This window comes from Solanum dulcamara, chromosome 7 (assembly GCF_947179165.1).
Source record: "Solanum dulcamara chromosome 7, daSolDulc1.2, whole genome shotgun sequence".
Lineage (NCBI taxonomy): Eukaryota > Viridiplantae > Streptophyta > Magnoliopsida > Solanales > Solanaceae > Solanum > Solanum dulcamara.
In genome coordinates this window covers 16,761,711-16,789,580 of record NC_077243.1, presented here as the reverse complement: position 1 = coordinate 16,789,580, position 27,870 = coordinate 16,761,711, and the positions used below count along the sequence as shown (strand labels likewise).

At 34.6% G+C, this 27,870-nt stretch overlaps 2 protein-coding genes across 7 annotated transcripts; one reads left to right on the top strand and one right to left on the bottom strand.

Annotated features, from left to right (window-relative positions):
- Nucleotides 1-1,002: 1,002 nt before the first annotated feature.
- Nucleotides 1,003-22,166, top strand: LOC129896930 (mitochondrial carrier protein MTM1). 6 transcript variants are annotated; one of them, XR_008768084.1, is made up of 12 exons: nt 1,004-1,182; nt 1,847-2,129; nt 2,273-2,362; nt 5,034-5,162; nt 5,310-5,369; nt 5,490-5,660; nt 6,016-6,112; nt 6,643-6,734; nt 6,822-6,971; nt 7,575-7,633; nt 8,138-8,432; nt 22,148-22,166. XR_008768084.1 is itself a non-coding variant. In XM_055972924.1 (11 exons), exons 2-11 carry the CDS (start codon nt 1,860-1,862, stop codon nt 8,268-8,270), a joined length of 1,236 nt encoding a protein of 411 aa, XP_055828899.1. In that variant the 5' UTR covers nt 1,003-1,182; nt 1,847-1,859; the 3' UTR covers nt 8,271-8,567. The 6 variants fall into 6 exon arrangements, 4 of the variants coding, with proteins under 4 accessions (XP_055828899.1, XP_055828897.1, XP_055828896.1 ...); XR_008768083.1 differs by lacking the exon at nt 22,148-22,166 and adding an exon at nt 9,108-9,282; XM_055972924.1 differs by lacking the exon at nt 22,148-22,166 and having other exon boundaries at nt 1,003-1,182; nt 6,016-6,097; nt 8,138-8,567.
- Nucleotides 19,479-25,403, bottom strand: LOC129896929 (uncharacterized). The gene is made up of 3 exons (XM_055972920.1): nt 24,577-25,403; nt 22,354-23,425; nt 19,479-19,806 (listed from the first exon to the last, which is right to left on the bottom strand). Exons 1-3 carry the CDS (start codon nt 25,181-25,183, stop codon nt 19,620-19,622), a joined length of 1,866 nt encoding a protein of 621 aa, XP_055828895.1. The 5' UTR covers nt 25,184-25,403; the 3' UTR covers nt 19,479-19,619.
- Between the last annotated feature and the right edge of the window lie 2,467 nt (nt 25,404-27,870).

The window sequence follows — 27,870 nt, the reverse complement described above, 5'->3', positions numbered from 1 at the left end:
GGTTATTTATTCGGTTATTTTTTTCCTATAACCATAACCAAACCAAATATTATCGGTTATTCAAATTTAAAACCAAATCAAACCAAACCAAACCAAATGTCGATTTTTTTTCCGATTTGATTAAATTTTCGATTTGATTTTGATTTTAACCAAAACTGTGAACAGTCCTAATCAACACTGCTTCTACATCTGCCACCTACGACTCATAGAAGTTCCTACAACTCGTAGGTTGGCCTTGTAGAAGCCAAATTTCAGGTTCCAGTTCATTGCATATCTACTCTTAATTGCCATTGTCAATTTTTCTGTAAAACAAAGACAAATACAATCAAATCTACTAACAAATGCTTAAAAGACATGCAACTTCTTAAGTTTAAAGCATTACAAGTACCGTAAATTCACGGTACATCATGCTCTTCATTTCTCATAATTTTATTTTTGTTATTTCTCCGATATATGTATCCCCCTTTTCAAAGTGTTTGACATAATTGATTTAAGTTGAGAATTATTGAAAATAATCTATTTTTCTCTACAAAATAGAAATAAAGTACGGATATACTCTATCCTCTTCAAATCAACTTATAATATTATACTTGATATGTTGTTGTTATACATAATTTGACTATTTATTTGAAAATCATCTCAAACGGCTGAAATTGGAGGACCAATAGTCAATTTTTTGGACAAATTTATGTGGTAATATTCTAATTTCCATTTTATATATTGTTCCATCCATTGTCTTTGGGATGGAAAGTCCTATTTGTGGACTTCAGATTTCCAAGTCGTACTTCCAAAAGTTTTTTTTTTTTCTTTTTCCATATTTAAATCGAATTTCCTTGTCCCATTTAAAATCAAATTTCCTTTTCCCATTCGTTCATTTGAATATTGCCAACATTAAAAGAAAGAAATATCTATTTAACTATTTTCCATATTTAATTCGAATTTCCTTTTCCACATATTTAAATCAAATATTGCAAATATCTATTTTTTTCCTTTTTAATTAGGCGTGCCAATCAAGCCCTAATTCTAGAAAATTCTCTGCCCCTTTTCTGTCCGCGAGGCGTAGCAATTTTGCTTCTCTTGCTTTTCCTCTTCTCCAAGGAACTAAGGGAACTCCTTTCTTTCTCCAAATATTAGTTTGATTTTCACTCTTCACGACTATTGAATTAAAGCTGAGATCAATAGGTTTTTTTTTCTTCTCCTCTTTAATGCTGAGATTAATAGGTTTTTTTTCCTTCTCCTCTTTAATTTTTCTTGTCGACTTATGATTCCCCTACTGATTTTCCTTTTTTTTTTTTTCGTTAAAGCTATGATTTTTCTGAATTATTTTCTTGTATTTTCTCCTTAATAGCTGTTGTCTATGAATGTCTTGAAAACCCAGTTCATGGATTTTTTTTTCATCATTTCGTTTTATTTTTTGGGTGGAGGCGGAGGGGATAGAAGTTACGTCTTTTGAGTTTTTCCCCTTTCCTATATTTGATTAAAATGGGTTTAAATGGAGAAATTCATATTAAATTTGATATTGAGTTGTTGTTGTTGATGTTGTTGTCAACTTTTTCTTGGATAAATTTTATGGCAGGAACATATTCGATGCTTTTTCTTGTATGCGTTTGGATGTTTTTTATCCTATGTTGACGTTCTTTCTTTACATGGGTGACCCTATTTTCTCTTTTAGCTTTGTTATTCCTAATTTCTATTTATATGCTACTAGTTCTGCGTCCTTCCTCATAGAAGCATTTTAAGTGAAACTAGAAAGGGGTGAGGGGAATGGTCGAAATCTTCGTCTGTTTGTAGAATTTCAGTTCTTAAATTACTAAAGGGGTTGGTTTCTGGCAACAATTCATTTCAGGTTGATTCATAAAATGGTGGACGAATTGAAGCAAGGAGAAAATTTATGGATGGACACTACTGAGCAGTCGGATAGAGTATTTGATGTTGATAATAATGTTACATTGATGTCTGAATCAGTAATCATAACTGATGGGGCAGAACCATTACATCCTCAGCAGCCTCCACCTCAGGGTCCTAGCCCCTCCTCGGATGGCCAATTGGGCTTTGCTGAACGAGCCGTCTCAGCTGCTGGTGCAGCATTTCTCTCTGCAGTCCTTGTTAATCCACTTGATGTTGTCAAGGTATTTATTCTAAATACAGGCAATTTTCCAATTATTTTTGTTCGCTTTCTACTTATCTTTTGATGTCCATTTCAGTTGTATCCAGAAGTTTCATACAATAAATTGATAAGCTGACTAATTTCTGTTTCTGAACTAATTTACAGACTAGATTGCAAGCACAGGCAGCTGGAGTTGCTTATTCGCATCCAATGAGTAACATGACTAGCCGCATGGCAGTGTTTGGACCAAATATGGTATGACATACTTTAAGTGTTCTTTTCTATGTGGAAACAACTTTTTGGATCTTACTTTAATTTGTCTTTAATGATTCTTGAATATAGATTTGTTGGCTTCTTCCCGCTGAAATTCTTTTCCTATTTCATACATCAAGAACTGTGGTACTAAGCATAACCCAAAACCTATTGTGAAAAGACAGGCGAAATCAATATGCTTTCTTGTTAATCGTCATGTTAAAATAAGGTAGTTAAGAAAAGTGGATATTGACTTGTGTATTGGTGTTATCTTCGTTGAACTTTTTTATAGAAAAAACGTTGTCTGTTGAACTTGAATGGCTTGCTAAGTTTAGGATTTTTCAAGTGAAAGATAGATGAATAAGCTATGAGAATCGCTTAATTGTGTCATAAAACTCTTTGCATTGGCATTGCCGCAAGAAATGCTGGATGTATTTATCCCTGATTAATTTTTATGTATTTATCCCTGATTAATTTTTAGTGGTTCTGATTATTATCGAAGGATGGACTTGCAGAACAAATTACGGCTAATGCTCCACTCTTATTTCCTAATTTTCCTTAGTGGTTTACACCTCGTATTATTGTAGTTGCATAAAATAGTTTGTTTAAAGTACATGTGCTTGCCTGCTTGATTAGTTGTGAATAGTGTTTGAGGACACCACACTTGGGAGTGGGAGCTGAATGAGAGCATGTTTCACATAATCCTTAAAATAGAATCAAGTTGACACTATTATTTATTTAATTTTCGATAAAAATCAACTTGATGATATTATTAGTTAGAGTGTAAGTTCGGGAAAACAGCTGCCAATGCACAAGAAACAAAATAGCACGTAAACCATGTAAAGTGAGAAGATAAATTGATAGAATGTATTAAATACATGAGTCATTCATCCTTAGAAATTCTAGCCTTGAATTATGCAATATAGCAGGGGTATGAATAGCCTTCTTTCATAGTGTGTGTGTGTGTGTGTGGGGGGGGGGGGGGGCACATTCAGCAAGTTTGAGGTTGATTCAGCTGGTATAAATATTTTCTGTTCTTGGCTGATTTCTACAACCTTTTTGGTACAAGAAGAGGTGAAAGCAACTTCCTTTCTTAGTCAGGGACAACATGTAAAACATGATTTTGTTATGGCTAAGAAACTGTATTTTCAAGATGGTAAAGATAATAGCATAGCTGCTGTGTCATTAATAAAGGGTCTAAAAACTTCTAAAGGTGTGGCTTAATGGTGGAAGAGTTGAAGTAATAATCATAGGAATCAAGTTTCGAATCCCAAGAGACATTATTAGGTTAATTCTTCCAATTTGCCTACTCCTTAGTGGGCAGTTGTTATTTGATAACAATCTTAGGATTCAAGGTTTGACTTGGTGAAATATTCCATTTGTCAATGTCCAGTGTTTTGAGAAGCGAGAAGCGGAAAAAAGCGACGGGGGCTCGCTTCACAGAAGCGTGAAGCGAAGCGCATGCTATTTTCAGAAAAAGCGCTATTTAGTATAAAAATATAAAATATAAAATATAAAATATGCATAGATAAATAATCAAAAATTGGCCATGAAAATGGTCTATGGCTCCACTTTTTGATAAATTCCCTTTATGCAGTTAATTAAACATCCAATAACCATTCTCCACTTCATATCACCAGCCCACTAGCCTAATAAAACAGCTGCAGCAGTATTAAAAAAAAATAAAGCAGCTGCAGTGGGTAATAAAGCAGCCCTTGTTTTGTGTAATAAAGCAGCCCTTGTTTTGTGTAATAAAATCACTATAAAAAATTCAACCAAATTTTTCAGCTCAACAAATTAATTAATATTATATGATAAAATGATTTATGAGAAAAAGAAAATCATGATACAGATAGAAAAAAACAGAGCATAGCTTAACAAAACAGAGGTCACTGAGAACCCAAATCAAAAAAAAAAAGGCCAAAACATACCAGCAGCTGCGCAGAACTGCACTGCTGGCTGGATAGAAACAGAAAAAGAAGATGAGAAGAAGTGATGAAGAGAAAAAGAGAAGAACATCACAGCGGCAGAAGCTGAATAGAAATAAAAATAGAAAGAGAAAGAGAAGAAGAGAAGAAGAGAAGAAGAAGAGAAGAAAAACTAACCTGGTTGAAGTTTGAACTGACGAAGTCTCGAAGAAGTCACAGCAGCGAATAATTAATTGTAAGTTTACAGATTTGCTCTTTTAAAATAAACCCTAGTGCCGCTTTTAACAAATAAGCGCGCTTTTTTCTCGCTTCAACATGAAGCGCGCTTCTTGCTTCTTCCATGAAGCGCACACTTTTCTATTTTCGCTTCGCTTCACGGTATTGAAGCGCTAGTGCCTCGCCTCGCTTCGCTTAAAGCGAGCGCTTTAGCGCTTTTTCACAACACTGTCAATGTCTTACAGTCTTAGTGGGCAGTTGTTACTTGGTGCATGTGCTAGTAGGTAGTATATACTATATTCTCCATAGATTAGTCGAGGTGCGCTTAGGTTAGCTCAGACACCAACATAAAATAAAAGTATATACAAAAATAAAAAGGATCTTAAATACAGTAGTTCTTGGGTGGGTTGTTGCACTCCCTCGTCTCAAATGTATATCTGCATTGATCTCTTGAAGAATGTGGAATTTTATAAATCTTTTATTCTATTGAAATGAGCAATTGATATTGACTTATTCATTTGTTCACTCAGATGTTTGCAGATCTGAGGTGTTCACCTTCATGTACCCGAGCTGGTGTTCATGGTACAGTATCAATCTGCCCGCCTGATTGTTTCCAGTACAAAGGAGCACTTGATGTCTTCTACAAAATTATTCGGCAGGTTGGCAAATTTATCCTCATGTTTTCCAGATGCTCGAGTGTGTTTTGTTCAAGTCTTCATGTTTCTTTCATGTTTGTCTTCTGAATTTTCATATTGCAGTTTTGATTGTTTAGACTTTTTGTGACTCTAACTGGAGTCTTTTCACAGGAGGGTATTTCTAGGCTATGGAGAGGTACAAATGCTGGTCTAGCACTGGCTGTGCCAACAGTATGTGCCTATTGATTTAATTAGTTTCTTTGAACTCGCCAATGACTCCCTTATTGTGTATTTAAGTGAGCAAACGCTATATGTTATAATCACAATTTTGTGCTGATGCTTTTTGAATAGGTCGGAATTTACTTGCCTTTCTATGACATTTTTCGCAACAAGTTTGAGGAGTTCACAGCTCAACATGCCCCAAGCTTGACACCATATGCTCCTTTATTAGCTGGTTCTCTGGCACGATCTTTAGCTTGCACAAGTTGCTATCCTATTGAACTTGCCAAGACACGAATGCAGGTATTTCACAACTCCTATTGTCAAGGTTTAATCTATCCACCATATATAAAGGAGAGGAAAAGGGCTGGGCTGTATACAAGTCATTTTTTTTGTTTTGTTTTTTATATATATTGTTTTTCTCTCTTACTTGGGACTGTGACTTTTGAGCCGAGAGTTTTTCGGAAGCAACCTCTCTATCTCCATGAGGTAGTGGTAAGGTCTGCGTACATCTTACCCTCCCCAGACCCCACTTGTGGGATTTCACTGGGTATGCTGTTGTTGTTGTTGTTGTTGTTCTTTACTTGCTACGGACATGGGTGATCCACTCCTTCAACTGTTCTGATTCTCTCTTTCACTGAGTTGCTCCTGTTTACAGGCATTTAAGGATATGAACAAGAAGCCTGCTGGAGTATGGAAGACTTTGTTTGAGGTTATTGCCAATGTCAGGAGCACAACTGGTACCAACTCTGGCTGTAAGTCAATTTTTTTTCCTGTTCCTGCTTTCCAGCTATAGGAAAGAGTTTATAGAACTTGTTTGTTAGTGAAAGTGAATAGCAATGATGATTCCATAATAGTATTAAAGGTGTTATTACTTGTCAAAAAATAAATAAATTAAAGGTGTTATCTGAATACATTCCTAAAAATCTTCGTTCCAACTTTAGGCTCAACAGTTATGATCTTTAAATTCTCATCTCCGTGCTAGTTCATTTGTTCCTCTTCTAATAATAGCACTATTACAACATATGGAAATGAATCAAAGCTTGACAATGGTTTGAGATGTTGTGAGTGATGTACTAAATTGTGTAAGAGAAAAGAATATTTTCCAAAGCATGGTCCTTCAGAAAGTTGAATCTTCACATAGCTTATATAATTTTTAAAAGTCCATTACTTCTCCTTCTAGCTCCCTGTTTCTCTACTTTAAATTTCTGGCTCTCACCTTCATATTTAAATATGAATGCTCTTGCAATCTCGTTTGAAGTTGACATAGTATTTTCTGCTGCAGTACAAAGCTATCGTGTACTTTGGACTGGACTTGGGGCACAGCTTGCTCGTGACGTCCCTTTTTCTGCAATTTGTTGGTCAACACTTGAACCGGTATGTTTCAATTTTTATTTTGTTAGATTCTGATCTGTTCATGAATTTCATTTGATTCAAGCATTATTCTCACAAGTATATTTGCAGGTAAGAAGGCGTCTTCTTAGTCAGATGGGAGATGAAGCTAATGCTGCCGGTGTCCTAGGTGCAAACTTTTCTGCTGGTTTTGTTGCAGGAAGCATTGCTGCTGCTGCAACATGTCCCCTTGATGTTGCTAAGACTAGAAGACAGATTGAGGTATTTATTTTTCATCCAAATCCTCATTTATGCAATACTGATATTTAGATTTATTTGTCCGCTTGGCTCAAGCTTCACTTCAATCAATTAAAATCCACATTTTTCTTGTCTGTTACATAAATTAGGAAGTGATCCAGGAATCAATAGTCATAGACCCCACAGTTTGAATGTCTGGTTGGTTACATAATCACTTCGGCACCCTTAGCCTAGTGCTGTGTTCCTTATGAGCCTTAAATCAAGTGAGTGGATGGTAGGATGTATACTGTGTTCACATTTGGGATGAAAGTCTCTTAATTGATGTCTTGAACTTCTGGTGAACCGTTCTTGTTGTTTGTCATTTATTTCTTCCTTTTGACCTCTCTACTGTTACACTAGAGTATACCCAATATAATTTTTTTTTACGACCGTGCACACTATTTTTGCCCAGGGGTGATTGCGATTATGTCTTCTTTAAAATTAAAGGGGTTAGTATCTGAAATCAGCTTACGTTTGAGAGTGCTGCTTTTATTTTGCACCAAGGAGCAAGAATCCGTAATGATAATTGACTTGTTTCTCCAACATCTATTTGGTCGTTTGCTTATCTACCTCTTTACTTTATTACAGAGAGACCCTGCCAGGGCGTTGACAATGACGACAAGGCGAACTCTACTTGAGATTTGGAGGTACAGCTTATCAAAAAAATATGTCCACTGAATTATTCCCATGTAAAATAACATATAAGCTGCATATATTAAATCCATGATGATATTGCTGAATGTGCTATCGGAAAAGCTAATATGGCAGCAGATCGTTTGTTGTGCAGTGAGCAAGACACTAACCGCTCTAGTCAGAAATCATTTTGTTTATGCTTTAATTTTTTTTTCACTGCAAAATAGCTGACAGATCTTTTATCTTCTTTTTTTTTGATTACTGACGGGGCTTTATCTATCAGCACTCTTTTGGTTTAGGGTCAGGAACATGTTTTTCTATGTCCTGATTAATCAATTTACCTCTCCAGTTTGGCTTATACTTTTACGGAGATCCACAGTCGATTGTGATGAGTCTTATGTGTTCATAGGGATGAATGATTTTCCCAAATAGAATGGCATATGCATGTTTTTGTTCACTATTTTGTCTGGCTATGAAATGGATTCTGAATGAAATCATGCTAACTGATACTGATGCAGGGATGGAGGGCTCAAAGGACTGTTTACTGGAGTAGGTCCTCGTGTTGGTCGTGCTGGCCCTTCAGTTGGAATTGTGGTTTCGTTTTATGAAGTTGTCAAATATATGTTACACCACCAATATGCTTCTTCATAGGGAGCATAGTCAGGTTAATTAGGTTTCTTCTTTCCAACGTCTCGGATCGGGCAATGGTCACTGGCCATAGTTGATTTGGGCCATAATGGGACTCTGGAACTCTAATGTGGATATGGTAGCACGCAAAGGAGCAGTTTTGACCATGGTAGATTACCCTCACAGGTTAGCTTGTAGAAAATAATCCCACTCTTCTTTGCTTTCCAGCCTATTTTGGTTGGTTTTTCGGTAGAATTGACTTTGGACTAAGCAGAGATTTTGATATACTTTGGTTGCATCAATGAGCAATTTTTCCTGAGATGTTCTCAGTTACCATAAAAATATTCAAGTTCTTTATTACTTCTTTTAGGAAAATTTAATTTCCTTCTTGACTGATCTGTGGGGATATCAAGCTAAAATATTGATGCAGAAAGATTTTTATCGATTATATTTTGCATTACCATAAAATATTGTCTTAATTCTTCTAAGGTTGAGCTGAAAAAAAGAAAAACCCAAAGGTTGTTCGACTATTTCTTCTCAATAAATTGAATTTTATGGATGTATGTATAATAATATAGTTTTTGCACTCTTTTTTCCATCTACAAGTCCTTTAGGTCATAAAGAGACCATCAAGGTGAATTTTCCAGAGGTCAATTCTTGTTTCCGTGGTATGTCATTATTGGTTCTAGTCCGGCTCTTGGAATTACATCCAGCAGTGGTTGGAAAATTTTGGAAAACCGAACCACTTCACCTACTTGATTGTCCCCAACCATTTCTCGTACCTCTATTAAAATAAAATGGTTTCATGTTCTTCCATTGATTGGTATTCATCTTTGTTCATTTTTTGTTTTTCAATTTTAGTCTTGAATAGTTCAAAAGATTGAATGGGAGCGTCACCAAAAGGTTCATTTGAAAAAGGCGTGCAGAGCGGATGATTTTATAGTAAACTTTCCATTCATTAGATATAGATGATTATCATGATTTCGTGATACAAACGACAATTATCTGTACCTTGACAAATTGCACTTTGTTATAATATAAACTAAATTACCAAAATAAGACGGAAGGAATAAAGGAAAAGAAAGAAGAAAACAAAGGAGGTAAATATATTTCTCAGTGTATATCTGCAATCTCATTTACATTGCATCTTTGGGCTTAATTTATAGCCAAAGAAATGATTAAAAAAATACAAGTGGAGAAATTAATTAAATGGTAGTGGACATTCCACTTAACATGTGGACATTTCACTTAACATGTGGACATTTCACTTAACACTCCCCCTTGGATGTCCACGTGTTATGTGTTTACACAAAAACACTTTACAAGAAATAATATACTAAGTTATTCTGATGTTGTGCTTCGTTAAAACCTTATTAGGAAAAAATTCAGTGGGAAAAACCTAATAAATGAAAAAGAGTACACAGATCTGATAATACGCCTTGATTGCTGTCCCATTAAAAACCTTGCCAGGAAAACTCAGTGGGACAAAACCGTGGTTAAGGGAAAAATAGTGCAGCGCGTATTTTACTCCCCCTGATGAAAACTTCATTTGATATTTTGGAGACGGCGCATTCCAACCTTATGCCTTAGCTTCTCAAAAGTTGATGTTGGTAATGCCTTTGTGAATAAATCTGCAAGATTATCACTTGAACGAACTTGTTGTACATCAATTTCACTGTTTTTCTGAAGATCATGTGTGAAGAATAATTTTGGTGAAATGTGTTTCGTTCTGTCTCTTTTTATGAAGCTACCTTTCAATTGAGCTATGCACGCGGCATTGTCTTCGAATATAATTGTGGGTACTTTGACATTATTTTTCAGGCCACATCTTTCTTTGATGAATTGTATCATCGATATCAACCACACACATTCTCTACTTGCTTTGTGAATTGCTATTATTTCAGTATGATTTGAAGAAGTAACAACAATGGACTGTTTTGTAGATCGCCATGATATAGCAGTTCTTCCGTGTGTAAATAGATAGCCTGTTTGAGATCGGGCTTTATGTGGGTCTGATAAATAACCTGCATCTGCATAACCAATAAGGTCTGCATAACTTTTGTTAGTATAAAACAAACCCATATCAATCACACCCTTCAGGTATCACAAAATGTGTTTGATACCGTTTCAATGCCCTCGCGTTGGGGAAGAACTATACCTTGCTAGCAAATTAACAGAAAATGTTATATCAGCCTAGTTGCGTTAGCAAGATACATAAGTGCACCAATAGCACTGAGATATGGTACTTCAGGACCAAGAATTTGTTCATCTTCTCTTGGATGTCGAAATTGATCTTTTTCCACTTCAAGTGATCGAACAACCATTGGAGTACTTAATGGATGTGCTTTGTCCATGTAAAATCTTTTTAAGATTTTCTCCGTGTAGGCAGATTGATGAACAAAAACTCCGTCTGCTAAATGTTCAATTTGCAGACCTAGACAAAGTTGTCTTTCCAAGGTCTTTCATTTCAAATTCTTTCTTTAGATATTCAATTGCCTTTTGTACCTCTTCAGGGGTTCCAATGAGATTTATGTCATCAACATAAACGGCGAGTATAACAAACTCTGATTCCATTTTCTTAATAAAAACACATGGACAAATAACATCATTAATATAGCCTTCATTTATTAAGTACTCACTTAGGCGATTATACCACATGTGCCCTGATTGTTTCAGACCATATAATGATCTTTGCAATTTTATTGAGTATACTTCTCGAGACTTTTTACATGCTTCAGGCAATTTTAATCCTTTTGGGATTTTCATGTAAATGTCATTATCAAGTGAACCATAAAGGTAGGCTGTAACTACATCCATTAGATGTATATCAAGATTTTTATGTACAGCTAGACTGGTGAGATATCGAAATGTTATTCCATCCATAACGGGTGAATATGTTTCTTCATAGTTGACCCCGGGTCTTTGAGAGAATCCTTGTGCAACAAGGCATGCTTTGTATCTTACAATTTCATTTCTCTCATTTCGTTTTTGCAAAAAAACCTATTTGTAACCAACTGGTTTTACATCTTCAGGGGTTTGGACTACTGGTCCAAAAACCTCACGTTTAGCAAATGAGTCTAATTCAGATTGAATTGCCTTTTGCCATTCTGGCCAATCACTTCTACGTCGACATTCTTTGACGAATTTAGGCTCAAGACTTTCACTATCTTACATGAGGTTAAGTGCAACATTATATGCAAAAACATTATCAACCGTGAATTTAGATCAATCTAAATTTATCTCATCATCGAAAGAACTTATTGAAAGTTCTTCATTCACTTGAGTCTCGGGTTCACTGATTTCTTCAGGAATATAAGGATTACTCAAATCTTGACCTTCTTTAGGAGGTTCTATTGTAGTATCATCTTTATTATTTCTCACGCTTCTCTTTCTAGAATTTTTATCCTTTGAATCCAACGGTCTACCACACTTCTGGCGTGTTTGGGATTCAGAAGCTATGATACTTGTAGATGGTCCTTTTGGGACATCAATCCGGATAGGTACATTCACTGCAGGGATATGTGACTTAGTTATCCGTTTCAAATCAGTAAATGCATCTGACATTTGATTTGCTATTTTCTACAAGTGGATGATCTTTTGAACTTCCTGTTCACATGTGCGGGTACGTGGATCAAAATGTGATAGTGATGAAACTTTCCACGCAATTTCTTTTTTTTTTCGGATTTCTTTTTCTCTCCCCCTAATGGCGGGAAAATTATTTCATCAAACCGACAATCTGCAAATCGAGCAGTGAATAAGTCTCCAGTCAATGGTTCAAGGTATCGAATTATTGAGAGTGAGTCAAACCCAACATATATGCCCAACCTACGTTGATGACCCATTTTTGTACGTTGTGGTGGTGCTACAGGCACGTATACCGCACAACCAAAAATTCTTAAATGGGCTATATTTGGTTCATGACCAAATACTAATTGTGATGGAGAGTATTTATTATAATGTGTCGGCCTTAGACGTACAAGTGCTGCTGCATGTAGGATAGCATGACCCCAAGCAGTAATTGGCAATTTTGTTTTCATTAGTAGAGGTCTTGCTATTAATTGTAGGCGCTTAATAAATGATTCTGCAAGGCCATTTTGAGTATGAGCATGAGCAACAGGATGTTCAATTTTTATCCCAATTGATAAGCAATAATCATTAAATGCTTGGGATGTTAATTCTCCAGCATTATCAAGGCGAATTACCTTAATTGGATAATTTGGGAATTGCGCTCTCAATTTTATTATTTGTGCTAACAACTTCGCAAACGCCATGTTGCGAGATGATAACAATCACACATGAGACCATCTAGATGATGCATCTATTACGACCATAAATATCTAAACAATCCACTAGGTGGATGAATAAGTCCACAATTAGTGCAACAACTTTCAACCAAACTTTGCATTTCCAAATAAATATGAATATCTTATATCCATAATTAATTTCAACTCATTCCAACATTAGTGAAAAATATTCCAAGTAAGCTATCCAATTTTTTATCAATTCCATATTTCACTCATAAATTCCATAAATACAACAAAAATATTATAATTCATTTTCTTCCTCCAACTTCATAATCAAATTCATTTCTTTCTTTCAACTTCATAATCAACAACAACATTCCATACTTTTAATAACTTACCTCCATATTCTTATAATATCATACTAAAATTACATAATTCCTACAATCCATTTTAATACCAACTTACACCATATAAACTTCATTTATATCCCAAAAATCATAACAACAACTAACAAATTATACAAACTTAATTTTTTTCCATTTCATCACCTAACCCATATTTTCAACTTCAATAAATTCATTCAACTTCCAATTCCAACATAAAATTTTTACCATAACTACTACTCCATAACTACTACTAAAATACTACACAAAAAATTAATTCATCTTGCCTCTAAAATCTTCATATACATGGATTTATACATATGTAAAACCCACCATGCAAACTTCCATATTTCCATAAATTCTACACATCTCTACATACTACAACATCAACAAACTTCATAACACAAAGAAATTGGATTAATTCTTACCTTTTCCTTCCAACTCCTTCACTTTACCAAAGCTTCAAATCAACCAAACAAGGCTCCTATCTTCCAAAATAACTTTATCATGTTGTAGAGGATCCTTGAATTAGTAGGAATACTAGGAGAAAATAATTCTTGGGATGAAATTTCAAGGAGTAAAATTACTCCCTCCATAGCCGATTTTCTCTCTTTGATTTCTCTTCTTTCCTTTGCTCTTCTCCTTTCTCAAATTGTGTAGAGAATTCTAGACATTTATGATTTAAAGCTCCTCATGAGAAATTCCAATTTTGCCCCTAACCTTTTCTAATATTTCCAAGTTGAAATTCCAATTTTACCCTTAAACTTTTCCAATATTTTCACATCCTAATTTAGTCATAAGAATTATGTATCCAACAAAATCAAACATAGCCTTGCCCTTGACTTGTTACCGTTATTCCAAAAATGTCCTATTGTGAAAATTAAAAAAATATGGGATATAACAGGAATGAATTATACCTTGCTAGCAAATTAATAGAAAATATTATATTAGGCCTAGTTGCCTTAGCAAGATACATAGGTGCACCAATAGCACTGAAATATGGTACTTCAGGACCAAGAATTTCTTCACCCTCTTTTGGAGGTTGAAATTGATTTTTTTCCAATTGAAGTGATCGAACAACCATTGGAGTACTTAATGGATATGCTTTATCCATGTAAAATCGTTTTAAGATTTTCTTAGTGTAGGCAGATTGATGGACAAATACCCCGTCTACTAAATGTTTAATTTGCAGATCTAAACAAAGTTTTGTCTTTCCAAGGTCTTTCATCTCAAATTATTTCTTTAGATATTCAATCGCCTTTTGGACCTCTTCAGGGGTTCCAATGAGATTTATGTCATAAACATAAACGGTGAGTATAACAAATCCTGATCCCGTTTTCTTAATAAAAACACATGGAAAAATGACATCATTTATAGAACCTTCATTTATTAAGTACTCACTACAACAACAACAACAGGCCCAGTATAATACCATCATATGGGGTCTGGATTATTAAGTCCTCACTAAGGCGATTATACCACAAACGTCCTGATTGTTTTGGATCATATAATGATCTTTGCAGTTTTATTGAGTACATCTACCGAGACTTATTACATGCTTCAGGAAATTTTAATCCTTTTAAAATTTTCATGTAAATTTCATTATCAAGTGAACCATAAAGGTAAGTTGTAACTTCATCCATTAGATTTATTTCAAAATTTTTATGTACTACTAGACTGATGAGATATCGAAATGTTATCCATCCATAACAGGTGAATATGTTTCTTCATAGTTGACCTCGAGTCTTTGAGAGAATCCTTGTGCAACAAGGCGTGTCTTGTATCTTACAATTTCATTTCTCTCATTTCGTTTTCGCATAAAAACTCATTTATAGCTAACTAATTTTACACCTTCAGGGGTTTGGACTACAGGTCCAAAAACCTCACGTTTAGCAAGTGAGTCTAATTTTGATTGAATTGACTTTTGCTATTCTGGCCAATCACATCTACGTCGACATTATTCGACGGATTTAGGCTCAAGACTTTCACTATCTTGCATGAGGTTAATTGCAACATTATATGCAAAAATATTATCAATCATGATTTTTGATCGGTCTAAATTTATCTCATCACCGGTAGAACTTATTGAAAGTTTTTCATTCATTTGAGTCTCAGGTTCACTGATTTCTTCAAGAATATCAGGATTACTCAAATCTTGACTTTCTTCAGGAGGTTCTTGTTTAGTATCATCTTTATTATTTCTTACGCTTCTCTTTCTGGGATTTTTATCCTCTGAACTCAATGGTCTACTATGCTTCAGGCGTGTTTGAGATTCAGAAGCTATGATACTAGTAGATGATAATTTTGGGACATTAATTCGGATAGGCACATTCACTGCATGGATATGTGACTTAGTTATCTATTTCAAATCAGTAAATGCATCTGAAATTTGATTTGCTATTTTCTGTAAGTGGATAATCTTCTAGACCTCCTGCCTACATGTGCGGGTATGTAGATCAAAATGAAATAGTGATGAAACTTTTCACGCAATTTCTTTTTTGGGTTCTTGTTTCTCTTCAACTAATAGCGGGAAAGTTGTTTCATCAAACCGACAATCTACAAATTGAGCAGTGAATAAGTCTCCAGTCAATGGTTTAAGGTATCGAATTATGGAGGGTGAGTCAAACCCAACATATATGCACAACCTTCGTTAAGGGCCCATCTTTGTACGTTGTGATAGTGCTACAAGCACGTATACCACACAACCAAAAATTCTTAGATGGGTTATATTTGGCTCATGTCTAAATACTAATTGTGATGAACATTATTTATTATAATGTGTCGGTCTAAGACGTATAAATGTTGCTGGTTTACGATTGACAATTTTGTTTTCATTAGTAGAGGTCTTGTTATCAATTGTAGGCGCTTTATAAATGACTCTACAAGGCTATTTTGAGTATGAACATGAGCAACATGATATTCAATTTTTATCCCAATTGATAAGCAATAATCATTAAAAACTTGGGATGTAAATTCTCCAGCATTATCAAAGCGAATCGCCTTAATTGGATAATCTGAAAATTGCGCTCTCAATCTTATTATTTATGCTAATAACTTTGCAAATGTCAGGTTGCAGGATGATAAGAGGCACACATGAGACCATCTAGATGATGCATCTATTAGGACCATAAAATATCTAAACAATCCACTAGTTGGATGAATAGGTCCACATATATCTTTATGTATACGCTCTAAAAAGCTAGGAGATTCGATGCCAACCTTCAGGGTCGATGGTCTGGCAATTAATTTGCCTTGATAACAAGCAGCACATGAAAATTCATCATTCTTAAGAATTCTCTGGTTCTATAACGGATGTCCAGTTGAATTTTCAAGAATTCGTCTCATCATTATTGATCCAGGATGACCTATTTGATCATGCCATAGCACAAATGTATTTAGATTAGTAAACTTCTGGTTTACGATCATATGTGCTTTAATTGCACTAATTTTTGCATAATATATGCCAGACGACAAAGTTGATAATTTTTTCAAAATATATTTCTGGCCTGAGACACTCTTAATTATATCAAGATATTCAGTATTCATTTTATTTAGTGTCTCAACATTATATCCATTTATGCGGATATCTTTAAAACTTAACAAGTTTCTTGGAGATTTAGAAGAGAATAGTGCATCTACTATAATAATTTTTGTCCCCTTAAGCAGAATTATAATAGCTCTTTCGGGGCCTTCAATTATTTTTGAATTACCAAAAATTGTAGTAACATTTGCTTTCTTTCTAAACAAGTTAGAAAAATATTTCTCGTCTTATAAAATAACATGAGTTGTTCCACTATCAATTACACAAATATTCTCGTGATTTATCATTGATCCAAACAAGATTTGAGGCATTTCCATATTTTCTTCAATAAGAAATAAAATATGTATTAACACATGGTATATTACACAAATTTTTATTTATTTACATTGATTAGAAAAATACAAACATCATATTTAATACAGATAAAAAAAATATTTACATATTATTAGTCCTGTCAATATTCATATTTTCGTCTGAAAAATTAAAGAAATCAGCTACATCCAGATGCATAGGCTCAATATTATCTTCAGAGATAAAATTTATCTCTAGATTATTTTCTGCCCTTTTAATGATGCCTAATATAGCTGAATCAGACGTTTTGACGACCGACAAATCCGCGACCAGTGCCCCACACCTCAACATCTATGACATATTATTTCTGAATTATTATTTGGTAAAGATTCTGGCTTTTTACCCTGCCTTTTATATTGCTGGTTATTTTTCGGTGTCAGCCGAGCATCATGATTAAAATTTCTTCTTTGACTACGACCACGATCACGACCACGACTGGGGCCATTACCTCTTTCTCGTTGGTTATAATTTGCCTGATTTACTTCAGGGAGTGGCAAAGAACCAACTGGCCGACTATCATGATTTTTCATTAATAGTTCATTATGTCTTTCAGCAAAAAGAAGGTGAGAAAGTAATTCAGAATATTTTTTAAATTCTTTTTCGCGATATTGCTGCAGGAGCATATTCGCGGGTGAAAATATGGAGTATGTCTTTTCAAGTTTATCTTTCTCAGTGATCTCTTCTCCGCATAAATTTAACTGAGCTATAATTCTAAATAAAGCAGAATTATATTTAGTTAAATTTTTGAAATTCATTAATCTCAGATTTAGCCAATCATGACGAGCTTGTGGAAGCATGACCAACTTCAGGTGGTCATATCTTTCTTTTAAATTTTTCCACAATTTAAGGGGGTCTTTTAATGTAAGATATTGTAATTTTAGCCCCTCGTCAAGATGGTGACGGAGATATATCATGACTTTAGCACGGTCTTGATTGGATGCCATATTGTCATCTTTAATGGTGTCTGTCAGACCCATTGATTCTAAATGAATTTCGGCATCAAGTGTCCATAATGAGTAGCCTTTTTCCAGAGATATCAAGAGCAGTAAATTCAATTTTGGAAATATTTGTCATTTTATAAAAATAAAATTAAATAAAACTCTTACCACTTTTGTTACTTTGAAAAATTAGCCGGAGCCTCGTGCTGATAACGTGTTATAATATAAACTAAATTACCAAAATAAGACGAAAGGAATAAAGGAAAAGAAAGAAGAAAACAAAGGAGGTAAATATATTTCTCGTGTATATCTGCAATCTCATTTACATTGCATCTTTGGACTTAATTTATAGCCAAAGAAATGATTAAAAAAATACAATTGGAGAAATTAATTAAATGGTAATGGACATTCCACGTGAAAATTCCACTTAACACACTTATTATAGTGGTTCAAATTGTACAACTTTATTAGTATGACATTTACATACTCCTTAGATCATTTTTTTTCTTGTTCATTATATTAAAAATAGATGTTCAATAATATATCAAAAATTAATAAATCATTTATCCATTTGTGTTCATTCTACCCTTACTATTAGATATTATTTAATATCTAATTCATTTTTGAAGGCATTAAATATAATATATTTAAAAGGTATTAGGTAATATAGTAATATTATCCCTATTACTAGAGTTTGCAAAGGATAATCCTCAACATTGTTCATTGGAGGCTAATATACATAGTACATGTATTAGTTATGCATAAATTAAATACCGTATTAATTTTATATATGAATAACTTATTGTTTAACAAGCTACAAAATGTGATATTGGCTATGCATGATTTAATGACTGTGCAAAATAAATGAGATATGATTTAAAGTAAAATAAATGAGATAGTAAAAAGAATAAAGAATATAAAAGAAATGAATAGTAATTCTTGACAATTCTGGAATAAATTTGCTGGACAAATATATTTTTTTCGTACTTAAATGTGCAGGATGCTCTGGCATCCTCTCGTAGGTGTTGGACATACTTCTTGTCCCTATCCTACACCCTTGGTCTATTTTTGTCCCTGCAGCCATAAATGAAACCCAAACTTTATATGAGTTTCTTTTATTTCAATCTTTTTTATTGTTGTGATTCAAGAAATGGTCGAAAATATATTGTTTTTTTCCAACCAAATACAAAAGGAAAGAGATGATGGCCACCATTTTGATTGAAGCTCTTATGATCACCTCCATTCTCTCTTCGTTGCCTCGAAGAGAGGAATCGTGACAGAGTTGAAGCAGAGAGAGAACAAATTAAAACAAACTTTTTCGTTTTCTCTTCTTTTTTTGTTGTTGGTAATATTATGTTCGAAGGGATTTTGTGAGATAAATAATATGCATGAAGAGACCACAGAGTTCTACGTAGGGTACGTGCCTCCGCGACTGTAGAAGCAATCTCCATCTTATTTTGGAGATTGCTTTCTCCACTAATGTACATACTCCCTTTTTATTTATCCAAAAGTAAATTATTATTTAATTATTTCTTGTAATGTAGGCCAAACATTACAAGACAAAAACATTCTAATCAGAATTTCAACCATCAAGAACCACATATCTCTATCTTCCAAGATATATATCTTCATGATCTAATAAGATGCAAATGGTTCTGCTAGCAGCCATACTTCAGCACATCTTTCATTGGTCGAGGCGAGCTTAAATCGGTGACATATGGTCAGTGAGGATCCAGGTAACAGACCCAACTTTCACGGGATTGAGGCTCAAAAACTCTTGATAGCAAAAACACCTAAAATTTAAGTTGTATATACAGAGAGACTGACTATATACAATAAGATGTCGTATCTACATAAAGGTTAGAAAGAGTGATCTTGGACCATATTTCGGGTAAAGGAAACAAACCATAACTATGTCAAGGAGCTGAGAAAAAAGGGTCCTCTTTGTTTTTGTAAATAGAAAACAGCTGCTTAGAGTACCTTGTCGCCAAAGTTATGCACAGTTCAATACCACTGGGATCATAAGCTTGCAATTCCTTCATGGATTTCATCAGATCACCTTGCCGATTTCCATCAGTAAGAAATTCAGCCAAGGTGCTTCCCCTGTAATGTGGAAGCAAAATTAATGAAATCAGCACCCAAACATACAAAGCAAATTTCAGATTCAGTATTGTTTCAATGCAATTGAAAGAAACATAAAATCGGATAAACGCGCAAATGCCTTTCTGGTTAAAAGAATTAACTTTTAGATGTTTTACCTGAATGCTTAAATATTAAGGAGTTCCATATTTACAGATCAATTGCATTTTTTTCCTGGCCACAATTTGTCCCAGCAATAATTTCCTGCTCTTATCCACTTTGACCTCTTTTAGAAGAAGTCGAGCAAACCTTTTGAAATTACATGTTTCTTTTCTCCCTCTTATCAGAAATGTCAAACCAAGAGGTAAATGCATCATAATGAAACATTAATCATTAAAGAATTGACATTTTATTCAATTCATCAGAAATAACCATGCCATCTTAGACAAGGCTGTATCAGTCTTGCAATCCCAATCATAGGTGATAGATTGTTTTGATCATATGTGAGACACACTGGAGTACTTCAAGGTCATAGGTGGTCCTTGAGTACTCAAATTTATCTGCAAATTGACTTCACAAGCCTACCTTATACCTAAGTTACAGGCTGCTGGTTATTTGCAATAACAACAACAACAACAACATACCTAGTGTAATTCCACAAGTGGGGTCCAGGGAGGGTAAATTTAATAATAATGATGATATTGGAGGTCCTCTAACAAGACTAAAACCTAATCCCAACAAGTAGATCTCACTAGTATGGATCTTTTTCCTCCACTGTCCAATATCTTTAGCCAAGTTTGTATTGATACCAAGAAATTGTAGGTCTTTCAAGACAACTTCCATCAAATTTTATGTCTACCCCCAATCCCCCTTTAACACATTTAGTCACAGTAGGTTCACACCTACGAACAGGTGCATCTATAGATTGGCGCAAGACATAACTGTGAACCATCTCAAATGACCTTATCTTACTTTATCCTCAATGTGTGCTACTTGCACCTTCTGGAGAATGTGGTCATTTTAAATTTTATGTAATCTTTACATGACCGCACATCCATACCTCCATATCTCTGCAACACTCATTTTGTAGATATAAAGGACTTTAGCGGCCCAATATTCACTACCACACAAGATAATTGATTTTATAATTGTTGAGTAGAACTTCCTTTGACGATATGCATCCTTCTATCAAATAACACCCCAATAACACTTATCCTTTTGAACCATCCGATTTCAATTCTATCGCTAACATTTTCATCTATCATTCCATTCTCTTGAAACAACACGCCTAAATATCAAAATAGCTTACATTTTGGGATAGTGATCCCATCTAGTCTTAATCAACTTCACTCTTCTCATGTCGACAAAACTTGCAGTGCATGTATTTAATCTTACTTCTACTTATCCTAAAACCCTTACTCTCCAAAGTGTTTAACCATAGTTCAAGCTTTTGGTTGACATCCTCGTAGGTTTTGTCAATCAACACAAATCATCAACAAATAGCTTACACCATGGGACCTAATCTTGAAGCTTGTTTGTTAGCTCATCCATAACTTGGGTCAACAAGAAGAGACTTAATGCCACTACCTGGTATAGACCCACTGTTATGGGAAATCCCTTCTATCTCCTATTATTGTTCTTAGTAGAGACATCTCCTTCATTCATTTCCTTTATGACATTTCTATATTTAATATCAATTCAATTTTTCTTCATCACCAACCAAAGGACCTTTCGTGGTACTCTATCATATGATTTTTCTAGGTATTACATCATGTGTGGATTTTTCTTCCTTCCGGTAACTTCCATCAATCTCCTGATCAAGAATATAGCCTTTGCTTCGTTGTAGATCTACTGGGAATAAATCCAAATTGGTTCTATGTCACTCGTCTTATTCTTAAGTCCACGCTCTATCACTCTTTCCCCGAGTTTCAAAATCGAGTTCTCCTCTGAGTTCGACTGACGAAGCCTTCTGTCATAACAATGAGGTGTCCATATCATAGATACATAGGTCATCCAAAACACAGTCCAGCACCTAAGGTATCAAGGAACTATGACCAAAATGTATCATGCTTAACAACTCAATTTACGAGAGGAGATTATTAAACCTTCAATTGATAATAAGTCAATGTTCTTTTTTAACTAAAGTATCCCAGACATATAAGACATTCAAATTGTTCCCGGTACCTGTGATGGTAGATGGTAGGAGGTAACATATACATCGTGGAATTAGTCGAGGTGCGCGCAAGTTGGTCCAAACATCATGGTTATCAAAAATATTGTAAGAGATGGAGAATTACTAACAAATAACATTGACAAAAAAGTTTATGCCAACACATTTTTAACCATGTGTTTTTATCTTATGTAGGCTATGAGCTTGGAGAAGTTACAACAAACAAAGAATTGGCACCTTAGTGGAGATTCTAGAACTAGCCATGTAGAGCGAAAATAAGTGTTCTGGTTCATCCAAACCAGCACCACTTAAGGACTATAATGTGCATGTTTTTGCATTTTTTCGCGCATTTCAACATAATATATATAGATTTAGTATTCCCATCTCATTCAGGCACATACCTGAAGGCATCACACTGGCTAAAACCTCTTTGATTGTGAATTATTGTTCCTTTACAACATTGCTCCTCAGATGTTTGCTGCCTATACAAAACACAAACGGCCTTCATACATAATTCAGGATCCTTACCAAAGGCAGAAAGCATGTCCCCCTCAAACTCCCACTCTAATTTATCACTTTTGTGCCGTTGAATTCTCGATATTATCTCACCATAATCTGAATCACTCTCTGATATATACTCTGAACCAGTTATTGAATCTTCAGCTACAGAAGAATTACTTTGCAATGCACTGTCAGAATTAGAGATGTCATCATCATCTGAGACGTCAGAGCTGCTAACAATAAATCCACCTAAGCTTTCTCCTTCACTGTCTGACACTTCTATGACATTTCCACCACCACCTTTCCCTTCGCATTGACTTAGCTTCACCAGGCGCCGCCTACTAGACAATTTCCTGACTTCATCCTCAGAATCACCGGTTTGAGTTGTGTGGCCTCTGGGATGATCATCGGAGCTTTTTTCACGAAAATGCCTAGTTTTGAGCATGGAGATTGGAACTTTATCATCATTGTCGGTGTCACTATCACTAGCAATTATGTTCGAAGCTCTTCTTCTTTTTGGAGTTGGAACATATAAAACCTCTTCATTATGGTAAACAATGTCACTGTCTTCACCTTGCTCAAAGTCAGTCATCTTTAAATTGTTCTCTGAAGGCAATTCAATATCGGACAAGGTGCTCCCTGATCCACAGAAAGGTACACTACGAGCAATTCCTGGTATGGGAGGTGTACCAAGGGGGACAGAACTTTCATAATCACTTCCAATTGTTGATGTATAAGGAGGACCAGTAGTTCTCTCATCATCACTTTCAGTTATGTCAATAACAACTTCTTTTGCAGGTCTTAAACCAGCTGGTGTAGAAGGAGCCATCCTCTTGTTAGACCCCCTTTGTTCTTCAAATGTCAATCGCTTCCTCACTTGGTTAACACGGTTATTGCCACTTTCAGATAGTAAAGCTTTGTTTCCTCCCATAAACTTGGCTTGCACGCTTGGAGTTTTTGCTAAAGATTTCCCTGTCCATCAAAAGCGATAAGCAATGGAATAAGTAAAAATGTTCTATATTATGCATCCCAATCTTCTAAAGCAATATATATATATATATATATATATATATATATATATATATATATATATATATAACCTTAAAAGCATGAAAATCCTTAGAAAGATTTTACTATTTTAAAAGTATGAACGTCCATAGAAATGTTGAATGGACTTTTTGTCCCACAAAATCATATTTTAAGCATGAAATTTTGCTTGGGTACCTGGGAAGACTCCCAAGTATATGGGAATTAAAATGAAGGTTTTCTAATGTCCTCCTTAATTAGTGGCCTTTTTGGTTTATGGATCCTTTACTTCCATAAAATGATTTGAAAAAATTACCTAAATACACATATTATTTTACGATAATCTCTAAAATTCCCTACCATTTAATTTTTTTTTCAAAACTCCCCTCTCGGATATATCATCCCCTATCGGATACATCCTCCTATGTATCCGGATGTCCTATCCCCTCTATGATACATCTCTCCCTTTTCGAATACATCCTTCTCCTATGTTTCTGAACGTATGCTGATGTATTTGAAAGTCTAGTGATATATCTAGAAGTGCAGTGATGTATACGAAATTCATAAATTTTAAGGATTTTTTGTAAAAGTAGAAAAATAATGTAATTACCTCTTTAACACTATGAGATTTATGTAAATTTCTCAAATAATTGTCATTTAATTATTATTCTAATATTTAGTACCTTGAAATTTATTAAAGTTATAACTCTTGCTTATTTGTAATAGGTAAGAACTCCTAATAGTTAGTACTTTAAAATTGACTCGAATTTTGTTTCTTAAATCTTAATTGACTCGAATTTTGTTTCTTAAATCTTTCTTTATTTGAACTATATTAAAAGTCCTAACAATTAAGGCTTATTTAAATTATGATAAACAAAATAAATAAATAAATAAAAGAATAAAAATATTAAAGAAGGAGGTTGACATCTCTATAAATATATTTTTAAATGATTTTTTTCTTCTCATATATATAATTTTATTGATTAACAATGATACATATGCAAAACACCTGCACTAAACTAATATACTTAAAACTTGGAACTCGTAACATGATTTTTACCACTTCTCAACAAATTCTTTAGACAAAATGATAGTACCTGAATCTTGAGATTGTAGAGATCCAATTTCTCCATGAGAGAAAAAAGGATTTGCATCTAAACCATCCTTGTTTTGCATTTCATCAACTTCTTGCAAATCCATTTTCTGGGCTAAATTATTGCATTCATCTTGCAATCCACGTAGTGCTTTAGTTGAAATTCTATCTCCGGATTTTGAAACCAATTTTTTCTCCAATTTCGCCACTGTCAACTGTAGTTCATTGCACTTGGATTTCCAATACTCAACATCACTTTCAGCCTTCTTTTTCTCGCATTCCAAGACACTATTCTCGATCATCAATTGCAAAACCTTGTCTTCATCTTTTTCCTCAGTACTGCCTTTATTCTCTATTCGGTGAATCTGCTCTTCCAGCTCTTGATTCCTTCTCTTCAACACCTCAAACTGACCTTTAAACTCATTTCTCTCCTGTTCAATCCCCTTCCGCAAACCGGAACTAGTACATTCGATCTTTTCTTCCAGATTTAAACACTGATTGCAATAACTCGATTCTCTTTTCAAATCACTCACACTATTTGTAGTATCTCCAGCACCTACTACTACTACCACCCCCATATCAACCCTCAAAGATTCGTCGCTACAGTCCATGTTTCATCTCCCAACATCAGCAACTATTTCAATATACAATTGTTTCAAAGAGAAATTCAAAACTCCACAGTTGGTCTAAACCCTCATATTTAAGAAAACATCAATTTTTCGAAATCTATGGATACTTCCGTCAGAAAAGTGAAAATTTACTCTCTAATCACAATTACATGAAGAATAATGGCGTTTTTGAAACGGTTCCTATTTAATCATTGTCGGTTCAATTTAATAGAAACGGCTCCAATTTATTCACTGTACGGGCCCGTATTGATTTCTGCACCGTATATCCCTAAGCCCAATTAACTTACCCCAAGCCCAAAAGGATCCAGATAACAGGCCCAATTCTATAGTTCATCCTACATACTTGTTAGAGTACTCTTCCCATGTAAACTCACGGCCTGTTGGCACTTCAGCTGGATTTAATAAAGGGAAAATTATGCAAAATATTCATTAAGAAAAATTATTTACGCAAAAAATAACCTACTTGTTATGAAATAAACTAAATTTAGCAAAATGAGAAGGAGAGAGAATGAAGAAACTGAGCAAAGAAATAAAATAATTGCTATGTATTCTTTCTTCTATATTTTCGTGTGCTCTTTTGAATGCCAAAGATGGCATTTTATAGAAAAAGTAAACCAGAAAACATGGAAAAAAAGTAAACCAAGTGGGCAACTTGCCCACTTTTAAGTGGGTTCCACTTGAAAAAAACATTCAATTACACAACACTCCTCCTTGGATGTCTATGTATAATGTGCCTCCATAAAAACTCTATAAGAAATAATATACATATTTGGTAATACGCCTTGAATGCTGCCTCATTAAAAATCTTATCAGGAAAACTCAATGGGACAAAACTTTGATTAAGAAAAAAAGAGTGTAGCGCGTATGTTCCACCCTAGAATTTTTTTTGTCTTACTATGGCTATAGATGGCTTAATCGTGAGCTTAGGTGGAGCCCACTTAATGGATTTTTATAAAAAGGACATATGATAATTTATATGGATAATGTATATGAAGTTAAACACAACTCAAGGAGGACCCTTGAGCCAAATCCAAGTGTGAGCCCTCCAAAAAGATGTTTTTAAGTTATGTTTTTGGGCAATCTGACTTGGGAAGACCATAACGCCATCATGGCTCAGAAATTTGGGAAACCTTATAAAATAAAAGTTGTAGATAATTGGATTATATTTCCAACCATAGGTTGTGGTAATTTATTCGATATCGGTATCAAGAGATATGACTGTTTTACTGAACAAAGGTGCTGACTGTGAATTTTAATTCCGAATTTTAAAAATGGCTTGACCGGTTTTCAATTTTCTACTGATATAGAAATATTAATCGAGATTAGAAATTAATTAAACATGGTTGAATTATTAAGTGAGAATTTGAGATTAATTGAGATGAATTAAATTAAATAGTGGGATGAACAGTGGTCCCCACTGCCACATGGCCAATTCTAATTGGCCCATTCTTTAGTAGGGGACATCTAGTCACCTTGGGCAGCACTAGGGCTGTTCAAAACCGGCCGTTACCGATAATCCAACCGCAAAATTGGCTTATTGGCTTATTGGTATTGGATTATCGGATTAGCGGGTGGGGAATGAATTTAAATTTTACAATTAACGGCTTATCGGTGTGGGGAACAGATTACTCAATTTTGTTATTGGGTAAACCGTTAATCCGTTAAGAATTTATTATATTTTAATATATTTTATCCTTAAACATATCAAATATGTAAGATATTGATAATTATAATTTGCAAATCTAAAAATAAGCTTCAACAGGCCAAGCCCACAGTTCAAGCCCATTTAGGCTATATTACTAATTTACTATACCCTAAAATCTAAATCCCTAATTTTACCTAAACTTAAATAAGAGAAGCAGCCCTATTTGGCTACTTGCCGCCTCTGTCTCACACTCTCCATCTCTCATTCTCTCATTCTCTCTTGCGAGGCCAAGAGGTGGCGCCACCTTGTCTTCTCCTCCACCAGACCTCCTCTCCTTTTCCTTAGGCCGCCGAACCTCCGCCTCTATTTTCTTTCCAAAAGCTGGGTATGAACACTACAGAGGGAGAGAAGGGATAGCAACAGTTCAAAATCTGTTCCTACCGGATGTTATGTTACTAAGATTCATTGTGCTGTTGTTTCCAGAGATTAAGCTTGAGCTCATATATGTTTTTTTTTCAGTTTTATTGTTTCCGTTCACTCTTCTTCTAGTTCAAATTCATTTCCTACTAATTTATGTGGTTGTTAGTCATGTAGAACAGAAATTCTTTATCTTTACATATGCTATGTTTGATTTAGCAATGGGATATATCTGTACTCTCTTTCTGCTTGTCGCTATATCTGCTTCTTATGTTTTCTAACAAGGGTCATGGCTTGGTCGGTGTGGTAAAAGCTCAATCTGTTCTAGTGCTTCACCTTGACAGTATAGTTTACCTTTGCCGCAAGCCTTATATTAATGTCAAGATTTTCCTCTATATTGAAGCTACATGTTACCAAGATGAGTGTTAAGTTGTGTGTACTCTTCTTGACTGTCATGGTGGATGACTGACTGTAGCTATATATGAATATACTATGAAGTTTAAGTGGCGGGTTGTTGTTAATCTGTTCCTGTTGAGAAAGGGAATTGAAGTAAATAGCAGAAATTTTACATGTTACCATACCACCGATACACCGCCCGATAATCGTC

Coding starts and splice junctions, on each gene's coding strand:
- LOC129896930 (XM_055972922.1), top strand. CDS start 1,860: ATGGTGGACGAATTGAAGCAAGGAGAAAATTTATGGATGGACACTACT. Junction 2,130..2,272: donor ATCCACTTGATGTTGTCAAG/GTATTTATTCTA, acceptor ACTAATTTACAG/ACTAGATTGCAAGCACAGGC. Junction 7,634..8,137: donor ACTCTACTTGAGATTTGGAG/GTACAGCTTATC, acceptor ATACTGATGCAG/GGATGGAGGGCTCAAAGGAC.
- LOC129896929 (XM_055972920.1), bottom strand. CDS start 25,183: ATGGACTGTAGCGACGAATCTTTGAGGGTTGATATGGGGGTGGTAGTA. Junction 23,426..24,576: donor TCTACAATCTCAAGATTCAG/GTACTATCATTT, acceptor TTTGATGGACAG/GGAAATCTTTAGCAAAAACT. Junction 19,807..22,353: donor AGCCAGTGTGATGCCTTCAG/GTATGTGCCTGA, acceptor TCCACATTACAG/GGGAAGCACCTTGGCTGAAT.